The following is a 12,713-nucleotide window of genomic DNA, read 5'->3' on the forward strand; positions in this document are numbered from 1 at the left end:
TTCTAGGTACACATTCCTGCTCTTATAAAAGTATGCACCCTCCTATTTGATTAAACAGAAACTATTTCCCTTGAGATAAGAAGATGAGAGATCCACATGAATTCATTATCCCCTTTCAAGCACCAGACAACTGCTCTGCTTCAAAGCCAGATTGCACAAGAATGAGTTAAAACAGTCTTTCTAAAGACTGCTTATTAAGTGTGACTTTATTGGATCAAAAAAAAATTGCCTCAAGTAAAAGGTCTCAAATTTAGAGGCATTATTTAAGTCTCTCTCTCTCTCTCTCTCTCTCTCTCTCTCTCTCTCTCTCTCTCTCTCTCTCTCCCTCCCTCCTTCCCTCCCTCCCCCCTCTGTCTCTCTCTTTCCCTCTCTGTCTCTCTCTGTCTCTCTCTGTCTCTCTCTCTCTCTCTCTCTCTCTCTCTCTCTCTCTCTCTCACACACACACACACACACACACACACACAAAGAAACAGAGACAGAAACGGGGACAGAAACAGAGAGAGACAAAGACTAGGGTCCACTTCTAAGTTTACAGACACTAGGAGGATGAAAAGGTCTTGGGGTCACAATTGATGCTTGCTGAGAAGAAAGCCTAACCAACAGTGACCCCTGATGTGCTTTCCAACTGCTAAATAAAGAGAATATTTGGGAGAGAGATCACGCATGGCCTTTCTAGAAAACGGCTAAAGCTGCCTGGATTTCCAAGCACTGCTAAGTTGTAAAGGACAATGCAAGACTTCGTTCCCTGAGATACAGAGTGCTCACTCCTTCACCAGTCCTAAGCAAAGGGCAGAAACATGATAAGTTTCAAAGCTCTACCAACTTATTAAGACCTGATCCTTGACAACAAGGCACAAAATATGACTGTTACACAAATACTTTCAACCACATATCACATATTTCTTGTAATTATGTGAAAGAAATGGTTATTTTCAACTAATGTAGCTTTTACACTTTTCAAAGGCAGACAGACTATCAGTAAGAAGGTCATATTCATGTGTATTGTGAATTTTTTTCCCTTTTTAAATTGGATATTATATTTACATTTCAGATTTTATCCCCTTACCCCATTACCCCCACCACCCAGGAACCTCCTATCCCATCCCCCCTCCTCATGCTTCTATGAGGATGTGCCCCCACCTATTCCCCCACTCCCATCTCCCTGCCCTCAAATTCCCCCCCACTCGGTGTTCAGCCTTCATGGGACCAAGGATCTCCTCTCCCACCTATGCCTGACAAGGCCATCCTCTCCTACATATATAGCTGGAGTCATGGGTCCCTCTCTATGTGCTCCCAGGATGGTGGTTTAGACCCTGAGGAGCTCTGGTTGGTTGGTATTGTTGTTCTCCTCATGGGGCCACAAGCCCTTTCAGCTCCTTCAGTTTTCTCTCTAACTTCTCCATTGGGAACCCCTTGATCAGATCAGTGATTAGCTGTGAGCATCTGCCTATGAATATGTCAGACTCTGGCAGACCTCTAAGGAGACAACTATATCAGGCTCCTGTCAGCATGCACTTCCTGACATCCACGTCAGAGTCTACCTTTGGTGACTGCACATGGGATGGATACCCAGGTGGAATGGTCTCCAGATGGCCCCTTCTCCAGTTTCTGCCCCACATTTTGTCTCCATATTTGCTCCCTTGAGTGTTTTGTTACTCCTTCTAAGTAGGACCCAAGCACCCACACTTGGTCTTCCTTCTTCATGAGCTTCATGTGGCCTGTGAGTTGAATCTTGGCTATTTCAAGCTTTTGGGCTAATATCCACTTATCAGTGAGTAAATACCATGTGTGTTCTTTTGTGATTGGGTTACCTTACTCAGGATGATATTTTCTAGTTCTATCCATTTACCTAAGAATTTCTTGAATTCTTTATTTTTAATAGCTGAGTAATACTCCATTGTGTAAATGTACCACATTTTTTTTGTATCCATTCCTCTGTTGAAGGACATCTGGGTTCTTTCCAGCTTCTGGCTATTATAAATAAGGCTGCTATGAACATAGTAGAGCATATGTCCTTGTTATATGTTGGAGCATCTTCTGGGTATATGCCCAGGACTGGTATAGCTGGATTCTCAGGTAATGCTATGTCCAATTTTCTGAGGAACCGCCAGACTGATTTCCAGAGTGGTTGTACCAGCATGCAATCCCACCAAAAATGGAGGAGCGTTCCTTTTTCTCCACATCCTCACCAGCATCTGCTATCACCTGAGTTTTTGATCTTAGCCATTCTGACTAGTGTGAGGTGAAATCTCAGGGTTGTTTTGATTTGCATTTCCCTGATGGCTAAGGATGTTGAGCATTTCTTAAGGTGCTTTCTTTCTAAGCCTGTATTGTGAATTTAAATGGTATTTCTTTACAGGAAAACTACAGTTTATATCTCTGGATAAATTCTGTAGAATCTATAGAATAAAGATCTTCAGTCTTCATCAAGCCTCAAGATTAAGGGGTCAAAGTGTCAGAAGAAAGACTTAAGGCAAGACAGAAACAGGACAAAACTTAGGGGACATGAAAATGGAAAGTGGCCCTCACTGTGAATAGTCTGTCTTTGCTGCTGACTGATAGTGACAAAACCTTAACACAACAGATAAAGCAAAAGTGCTAACAGAGTCCATGTGTTTTTCCTAAAGACTCTCTCAATCCAGGATGCGATGTACAAATGAGTTGTGTCTCCTTGGGTTCAGAAACAAAAGCCTTTTGTGCAATTCTTCTGCATGGGACGCTACCATTTTAGTGCCTTCACATCTCTTTAAAAACAGTTGAAGAGAACAAACTCCCGGGCTGGGAAGATGACACCACTGGAAATTCTCACGGTCCTGGCAGGACAGTTACAAAGCTGCCTATTTCAGATTTTAAAGTTCACATTATAGAGCTGTGAAATTAGCACTGCGTCTGCGAGTGAACGTTAGGAGGAGTGCCCAGCAAGGAACTACCACTGTTTTCAAGAGGAAGTTAAACAGACAAGGTTAGCAATGGTGCTGAAGAGGGACTGGACAGAGGAGGGAAGAGGGCCAAAGAAATAAACTCAGAAGCTACCCATGCTAATGTAGCATAAGGGATGCAGAGCACCTTTTTAATGAGGCCTGAGATAATGCCCTAGCAGAACACTTTAACTCACCTTCCCAGTGTTGCTCCTCACTAGTCTCCTGGGAAAATGTTCTCCCAGAGTCTAGATGATTATCTACTCCCCAAATTAACATGGTCAATCAATATTAATTTACAGATTAGAGTTTTCTGTGCTGTTCTCATACCATCTATGCATTTTTTAAAAAGTTTACTATATAGGTAGGTTCCCGGTTTGCACTTAATTATTTCCAATTGATATTTGTTAACTAGATGATCAATTATATTATGCAGTACTTGAAGACAATGATCGGCACTTAGATTTTCGGAGGAGATTCCCAATCCTAGTACCATCTGAGTCTAAGTCAATACTGAGGTATTCTGTATAGACTGAACATCAAATCCAAATGCTACCCATTTGTGAGGTTCTGCTGTAGATCATAACAGCACAGGACTCTGTGGGGCTCAGATATTGACTAAAACCCTAGTTCAAAGTCCCTTATCTTTGGGCCATTACCTCAAAAACTGAACATACAAATCAGGCTAAGGGAAAACCAGCTTTTCATTTTTGCTGGCTATCACAATCCAGGGGTCATAATTGACATGAAGAAATGTTTGACATGAAGACGCTTGTTTTGGCCTCTGCATGGGTTTATATATATATATATATATATATATATATATATATATATATATATATAGAGAGAGAGAGAGAGAGAGAGAGAGAGAGAGAGAGAGAGAAATGGCTCAGTGGGTGACAATGCTTGCCAACAAGCCCAGGAACCCACATGTCAAAGAGAGAGAAATGACTTCTGTATGTTGTCTGCTGACCTCCCTTCACATACATGCCTTGACATGAAAATACACACACACAAAATATATAAATAAAAGTAAAAATAATTATTTTTGCCATCATTTAAAAAGGCAGGCATTTTTCTATTCATAAACTTAAAACTCTGAGCTTCTGGGCTCCTTACACAAACCTCTGCATGTCTGGCACATCAGGGCCTCCTGTCACAGGGAAAACTACTCTAGCTGTACAGCAGCTGCTGGGCTAGATGAAGCACAGGCTTGCAGGTTCATTTCCGTTCTCCCCATGTCCCACTACAGGACACCAAGACAGAGCCACTGTCTCTCAGAAGCTGTCTGGCCCCAAAAGCATCTGCTAAACTGGGTTTGACTGAAAGAAAGCTGGTGGCAAGGGCTTAACCTATTAAGGACAGTGAGGTGCTGCTGAGGAAGCCGCTCCAGGAACAATCCATACTGGCAGCAACGGGGACACTTCAGCACTGCCTCGATGTTCGTGAGCTGCTTAAACCACTGTATGCTAGCAAGCAGGGCACTCACTGTAACTCTCTGCCTGTCTTAGCTTCCTAAACATATCCCAATAGGCTTACCTTCACATCTGCTTCCTGTTTCTACTTGGCAGAGTGAACTGTGTTTTTCCCTGTGCATCCTGACTGACTAGACAGCTACAGTGGGTGCCTTAGAAGAAAGATGACCGCCTTGTCTCCTGACAGGTTTGGCTTTTTCACCTGCAGTTCATTTTCATAGTATCAGGACTCAGATTCCACAGGAGAACAAAATTTCAGCAAGCATTCCATTGGGATGAATAGTTTCACTGTATCACATAAAACGAAGCCAGTAAAATTACTACAGAAACCAGAAGTCTGTATACTTCAGTCACAGTAAATCGATTTTGGCTCTGCTTTTGGCCTGGCCTGACCATACCCTGTGGAGGGACACTTACAACTATGTAGACTGTGTGATATTTTCTTATCCAAAGAAATGTTGCTGCTGATATTTTTGCAAGGTTATGTGTATCATATGCAGTATAAGCTGGCTAGTTTATGTTAACTTGACACGAGCTAGAATTATTCAAGAGGAGGGAGTCTCAACTGAGAAAATATTTCCAGAAGATTGAGCTGTAAGGGATTTTCTTATTTAGTAATTGGTGGAGGAGGTCCCAGCCCATTGTAAATGGTGCTCTCCCTGGGCTGATGGTCCTGGGTTCTAAAACAAAAGCAGGCTGAGCAAGCCATGACAATCAAACCAGCAAGCAGAAAACTCCATGTCCTTGGCATCAGCTCCTGCCTCCAGGTTCCTGTCCTGTTTGAGTTCCAACCTTGGCTTCCCTCAATTGACTATGTATGATTCAGGATATATAACCCAAATAAGTCCTCTCCTCCCTAAGTTGCTTTTGATAGTGGTGTTTCATCACAGCAATAGTAACTGAGACACACTACCAGCAGGAAATAATTGCTACTTAGCCCCCCAGTATAGTGACATTTGACAATTTCCTATGATATTAGGAAAGAGATTCCCACCAATAGGAGTTTAACTACAGTTTATATAAAGATACAGTCTGCTAAGAGAACACAAATGCCAGGCCAGGTTACTATACCCAGCAAAACTCTCAATCATCACAGATAGAGAAACCAAAATATTTCATGACAAAACCAAATTTAAACAATATATATCTACTAATCTAGCCCTACAAAAGATTCTAGAAGAAACGCTCTGGCATAAGGAGGGTATATACACCAAAGAAAAAACCAAGAAATTAATCATCTCATGACAAACCCAAAAGGAGAGAATCACATACACATAATACCACTCCCAACAACAAATATAACAGGAACTAACAATCATCTGTCTTTATTATCAATGAACTCAATTCACCAATAAAAAGACAGAAGATAACAGATAAACAGGATCCATTATTTTGCTGCATGCAAGAAACATACCTCAATGACAAAGAGAGATATTACCTCATAGTAAAAGGCTGGAAAAAAGTTTTCCAAGAAAACTGCACTTTATATTCATCAAAGGAAAATTCCAACAAGAGAAAGTCTCAATCTATGCCCAAATGCAAGGACACCCACATTCATAAAAAAAAACTTAACTAAAGCTCAAAACATGCATTGAACCACACACAATAATAGCAGGAGGCTTCAAGACTCCACTCTCACTAATGGACAGGTCAATGAAACAGAAACGAAACAGATACAGTGAAACTAATAGAGAGTATCAACCAAAGGATTTAACAGATATCTACAGAACATTTCACCCTAAAACAAAAGAGTATACCTTCTTCTCAGCACCTCACTGCACCTTCTCCAAAACTGACCATATAATCAGTCACAAAACAGGCCTCAACAGACACAAGAAGATTGAAATAATCCCATGCATCCCATCAGATCACCATGGACTAAGGCTTGACTTCAATAACAAAAACAATAGAAAGCCCACATATCCATGGAAACTGAAAAACTTCCTACTCGATGATAACTTGGTCAGGAAAGACATAAAGAAATTAAAGACTTTCTAGAATTCAATGAAAACAAAGAGACAGGATATGCAAACTTATGGGACACAATGAAACCAGTGCTAAGAGGAAAATTTATAGTACTGAGTGCCCTCATAAAAAAATTGGAGAGATCTTACACTGGCAACTTAACAGCAAACCTGAAAGCTCTAGAAAGAAGCAAACACAACCAAGAGGAGTAGATGGCAGGAAATAAGCAAACTCAGGGCTGAAATCAACCAATTAGAAACAAAGAAAACAATACCAAAAAAAAAAAAAAAAAAAAAAAAAAAAAAAAAAAAAAAAAAAAAACAACAACAACAACAACAAAACCAAAAGCTGGTTCTTTGAGAAAATCAACAAGCTAGATAAACCCTTAGCCAAACTAACTAAAGGACACAGAGACAGTATCCAAATTAACAAAATCAGAAATGAAAATGTCTGGTCTGTCCTCAGTGGGAGAAGATGTGTCTAATTGAGAGGCCCCAGAGAGGGAGGAGGTTTCGTTGGGGGAAGGAAGCATCCTCTCGAGATAGGAGAGAGGAAGAATCTGACTACTTCTTATTCAATTAATAAAAAAATCTAGTAGGAAAATTAGAATCTTTTCTTTCATTTTAAAATGTAGTTTTTAGGAAAACAATTGAAAAAAGACAATGCATTTTTAGTGTTGTATTGTTAGGGTTAATATTTCACACAGAGCAAATAGTAAAATTAAGAATGTAGAACCAGTTTTCACTCTAAAAAAATTAAGAGCAGTCTCTTCTAATGATTAACTCTTTCATATAAGAAAGAGCATACATGAGCATCTTTGCAGGACTGCTTCCATGACTCCTTATGGATGCCAAAATCTGCCTGGTAATTAGGTTTTGATATAAAATGATAGAGTATTTGCATATAACCTGTGTGCATCCTCCCATAGACTTCAAATATCTAGTCTTACAAATAACTGCTATACCATATTATGGAGTAATTATAAACCCTCTCTAAAAATGAACCTGTACATACTTAGTAGAGGTCCATTTTTTCCAAATATTTCATCTTTGTTTGGCTAAATTCATGGATTCAGACACAGAGCCTGTCTCTCCATGGTCAAATATATATAATTACAAAATAATTTTTCTTTGTTGGAATACAGTGATGAATAATCACACTTCGATGATTTCAGTAGCCTCTCTGCTGTTCTATAGACCATTTTCTCCCTACAAATACATCAGATAGGGCAGAGAACTGAGCCCGAAAGGAACAGACTTGGAAGGTCAATCCACTCGACCTGAAACCTGTGAAACACAGGGCTAGTGTGCTGCTGTGTAGACAGACTACAGAAGCAGAGGAAGTTTTCCCTTTAGTCTACCTGAGTTTCTGCTCAATTTCTGTCGCCTGCAAATAAAGAGTTGCAGCTGGAAAACTGTTTTTCTACTGACTGGGTTTTTAACTTAAGTAATTTATCTAAGCCTTTGACTTAGCTCAACCAAAGTAAAATTCAGGGTTTGAAGTTAAGAGCCATTTCCACTTACAATAAAAAGTAAAATCATATAATAGAATATTTTATTAAATTGCACATCCTAACATCAAAGAATCCATTAGTAAGTGCCTTTGTTATAATTGGTAATATGAACTTAAGAGTAGATGGTGAGTTACTGACCATAATACAATGAGGCTCACTTCTGCAAATCAGCAGGGAGTCTCACACTATCTTAGTGCTTACAAGTTCTGCCTCACTAGCTAATTTTTCAGCAAAGTGAGGTGACCTGTTGTCATCATGACAAAGCATATGCTAACCCTAGGAGCTGAAAGAGTTAATTTTATTTGTATTCCAACAGAAACAGTTATAGACCTAAGGATTAGGTGGGGACCATCCAAATATAGGTAGCATGTCAAGGAGTTCCTAATGCAAATGTTCTCCAAATAACACAGCAAGTTTCTAGCCATTCTCCAGAGTCCTGGCTGATATTACTAATTTCTTTTCTCTCAACAGTTACAAAGACAATGAGCTCTTAAAAAACATCAAATTAAAAAGGCAAAAATTCAGCCTGGTAGTGGTGGAGCAGCCCTTTAATTCTAGCACCTGATAGACAGAGCCAGGTAGATCTCTGAGTTCCTGGCCAGTCAGATCTACAAAGTGAGTTCTAGTACTACTGCCGGGGCTACACAGAGAAACCACGTCTCCGAAAAGAAAAAAACAAAACAAAAAGGCAGAGAAATTTTAAGATTAGACTGAAACTAAATAAGAACAGGTTAAAAGGAGCTGCAGGCAGTCAGCCAAGTCTTAAATCATAACCCACAATCCTCATGTGAACAGGCTGGGCCTCTGCCTTGGCATTTCCTTTTCAGAACTTGCTCTTTGATCTATCTGGTTTCTTTCACTAGCCACAAGTAGTCTTTTGGAGACTACCTCTTCTCTAACAAGCACGTAAGGACCCCTTACCTAATAACTGTTCCCTAGGTCTCTATCCTACTTTAACAAATGCCATATATACTGGTCTAATTGGATTCATGAATCTCTGAGAGAGCCCAACTTTGAAGGTTCCTGAGTTCAACTGCTGACATAAAGAAGATAAAATTCCTTCTAAGCATATTTAATATGTAGAATGCCTTGGACAATATCTATGAGTCTTCCATCCCAGCAAGATTACTAAATAAAAATGATTTTCTCAAGTGTAATTTATTTATACTACTGATGTATAATCACCTTACACAAAAAACTCATGCCTACACAACTTTTAAGGTTAGTACAATAGCTGAAGAAAACAATTCCAATGACTTTTCCTGCAGTAAGCATCTTATTAGAATTCACTATCTGAACAAAATGAGAAGAAACAAGGCATACAAATATTGAGCTAAATGATCACAGTTTGATTTGCATTCTTTTATTGATAATGCATAGTTTTACCTTGAGAAGGTATGTGGGAATGTTGCTGAAATCTACTGGTAACTTCAATAGAAAACGAGCTGAAAATTCACCAGTCTGTAGGGAGAAAAAAGGATTAAAATATAAAACAGATTGATAAGTAGCAATTATGTCCAAAAAAAAAAAATGTAGACAACTCCTATTAGGGTTTCCTGACATAGGGCAGTAAAATAAGTTAAATAAGTAGAAGAGGACTAAAAGGAATCCTTAAACTATCAAAAGGGCACAGTTTTAACAAAAGAACTCTTCATTTTACCGCATGATAGAATTTTAAAAGTAGTATTGGGTTTTTTAAAAAACTGTGAAAAGAATACATGAATGAATATTATTTTTCAAAAAACTGAAACGGGAAGAGACCACCCTACCCCTCAGACTCATCTGCTTCCCTAAGCATTCATACCATTGCCATGACTCTGTAACTTACCACCATGTATGCCGACATCTATTATAAGATGTGTGCAAGTCCATACAAAGACCAAACTTCCTCTAATGTAGAGCGGTACGTCAATACAAACCAGAAGTTTCTAATCTCTTAAAAGTTCACTAATATTATTATCAACTAATATTTTCAGTAATTAAAAATTTAAAGCACTTAAGCTATAAACAACAACTGCTTTGTTCATGTGCGCATAAGTGTGTGTGTGTGTGTGTGTTACCAGGGAACATCCCCAGGGCTTCATGTATGCTAGGCAAGCACTGTTTCTAAGAAAACTATTCCGTGATCTCGGGGTTCCAAGGACTCTATGCAAAGGCAGCAAAGCTATGTGAGATCCTGAGTCTCCCACCCTCTCTCACTACAAGCATTTAGTGTGGCTTGAAATTCTGACACAGTGAATTCCAATATGACATGTTTGACAAAAAAAAAAAAAAATGCTAAAAACTACTTTCAGTAATGGTTCTTTCTCTAGCTTGCCCACTTGGCCTAGAGACAAAGATTAATGTACATCCTGTCTCTCGTCAAAGACGCTTCTATTTGTAATAGATGGTAAGTAACAAGGAGACCCACAATTGGTCAGCGTAGAGACAGTAAAATATTTGAGAACACCCATCCCTAAATAGGACATCTCCCTTCTCCTAGGGTTCATGGATCACTGCAGAAAGAGAGGTAGAAAGAGTGTGAAAACCTGAAGTGGTGTCTTCTGGACACATCAGGACAACTGCACAAAGGAATTCACAGCAGTTGTGACAGCATGCAAAAGACCTGTGCCATCTAAAGCCAGACTAAATCCCAGCATGGAGAGAGGGGCTGGGCACTGAGGTCCACATTTAGTCAAAGAACTATTGGCAAGTGACAGCTGTTGAAAGATATACTGGAAGAGGAAGAGCCAGTCTACTGCCTTCAGTCCAAGAACATATATGAGTAGCACAGACCGACTTTCATTTGTGGGAGGAAAAAAACCCACAAAGAAGGGAGGGTAAGGAAGTGTGAATCTAAGAGGAGTCAGAGGAGAGGTGAAGACGGCATATATACATTAAATACTTATGTATATTACATATTTTTGTATAGTATATACACTTATGTAGTATTTAATGTTGTATATTGCAATATTTATGTATATTATGTATACATAAATAAAAAACATTGTTCTCAACAAATATTTCTAATATTTAATAGCTATCTTTTCATAGTGTGATTACTCAGAGTTCACAGTATCTTTTTTGCCTTCCAACCCTAAAAAAAAAAAAAAAAAAACTCAACCAAACTCCCAAATCAGAGCTTAAGCACAGGAACATTCCCAAATAACTTTTAGTGATGGATGAGCTACATACAAGCTGTATGTAGCTTTACAGATGGTTCCATGGATCACACCACTCCCTTCTACAGGCACATTAACAACTGGCTCCAGGGCCCTGGCTCTCATGACACTCTGCCTGGAAACTTCAGAAATGAAGATAAAGATAAACTTAAGCTCAGAAGGTAAGAGTGACAGCAGCCTGCTGCCCGGCTCCGTGCTTGCTTCACCACTTACGTCATCTCCACCTTCACCTGTCTCTAGCTAATGATGGAGCATTTCACCACCATCCTCAGTCCAACCTTGTGACAGAAAAGGGAGAAATCAGTAGTACCCCAAAGCAAAGATGAGGGAATTAACAGAGACAGGCACACCAGGAATTCCAGAGGTGAGGCACAAGCTTGATTCTCCAAGCTAAGCAGCTACTCCCAGCCCCACACCAGGAGAAGACTTAAGGGCCACAGGATGATCTGCAAACACCTCGCAGTGACTCGTGAAGGAATAGTGGTGAGATCCTAGTCTACTTTCCCTTTTATTGAGCCCAGGACTTCTGATGTTAGGTTTAGCCTGTAGAAGTCTCTAAGGCTAGCGTACCCTATTGAACCATGGTTCTTTGAATCAAAACATACTGGATCTGTCAAGAAGGGGCTCATACTTTGAACAAAGTAAGGCTAGTGCTAACATCTAACTCGACAGATCATGTTAAATGGAGTTTTATTCAAAGCTACTAGCTGTTGGGTACTGAGAGCACAGAAATAAAACAGAAAGTCTTCCTCTGGTACTGTGTACAGTGCTCAGCCAGGAAGCCATGCTCTCACTTGACCCTCTCCTCTTGCTCCTGTAAGATCATTTCTCTCCAGTCACCCATCAGCACACACAGCATCTGACAAGCAGTCTTTTATTTCTCTTCTTTGCTAACCTCCCATCTTACTCTTTGTTCCATATTACAAAACCATCGTCCTGAAAAAAAAATGAGTCTAGTCGAAGTCTGCACTTCCTCTTCTGTTTTTCTCTCTAGTTGACCCTTCTTCCCCATCACTCCACCAAAACAGCTCTTGCGAGGTCACCAATGACCTTCTCATGGCCAAACCCCATGGTGACTCCTGTCCTCATCTCAGGGTCCTGTCAGCAGCACTCTGGCAGGGCAATCACTGCTTGCTTGGAACATAATTTACTTGGCATCCAGGGCCCCATTTCCAAGGGCTTCTCTACACCAGTTGGCCTCAACCTAGAAACAATGGAGTATGACTGAGCTTAACCCCAAGACCTCTCAGCTTTGCTATACTCTCCAGAAAACCTCATATGAGCTCAGAACCTTAAATATTTATATGTGAATGTTTCCAGAATGATCTATCTCTACTCCTGATGCTTTCCAATTCAAGTTTTATTTCTCCAATACCACAAAAATTCCCAATTTTGTATTCTTTCCTTAATATTTATTATTCAGTGCAATAAATGATAATTCTATCATTCTTTCAGACAATCAAGTGCAGTCACGACTCATGTGCACTGGCACCTGCTACACCTGGAGGGCGCTGCACGGTCTCAGGCTAGACTCTGCCATTGGCCTTCACCGCTCCGTACCTTCTCAGGTGCATCTCATTTTCTTCTCAACACATTGTGATCAGATCATAACTTTGCTTGTTGAAAATCCTCAGTGTGGAGAGTTAACTCCCTTACAGAGTAAGGTGACAAAACAGGAACT

The 12,713-nt window shown here is 39.9% G+C and overlaps 1 protein-coding gene across 1 annotated transcript in view; it reads right to left on the reverse strand.

Moving 5' to 3' along the window:
* Nucleotides 1–12,713, reverse strand: part of LOC117701723 (BRISC and BRCA1-A complex member 2-like) — a gene marked incomplete at its 3' end in the record, with an annotated part of 79,885 nt that overhangs the window by 62,282 nt on the left and 4,890 nt on the right. Inside the window, exon 2 of the mRNA XM_034493236.3 lies at nt 9,258–9,332. Within this exon, the coding sequence (XP_034349127.3) occupies nt 9,258–9,332 (75 nt within the window). The remainder of the gene's footprint in view (nt 1–9,257; nt 9,333–12,713) is intronic.

Source organism: Arvicanthis niloticus, unplaced genomic scaffold, assembly GCF_011762505.2.
Source record: "Arvicanthis niloticus isolate mArvNil1 unplaced genomic scaffold, mArvNil1.pat.X pat_scaffold_226_arrow_ctg1, whole genome shotgun sequence".
Classification (NCBI taxonomy): domain Eukaryota; kingdom Metazoa; phylum Chordata; class Mammalia; order Rodentia; family Muridae; genus Arvicanthis; species Arvicanthis niloticus.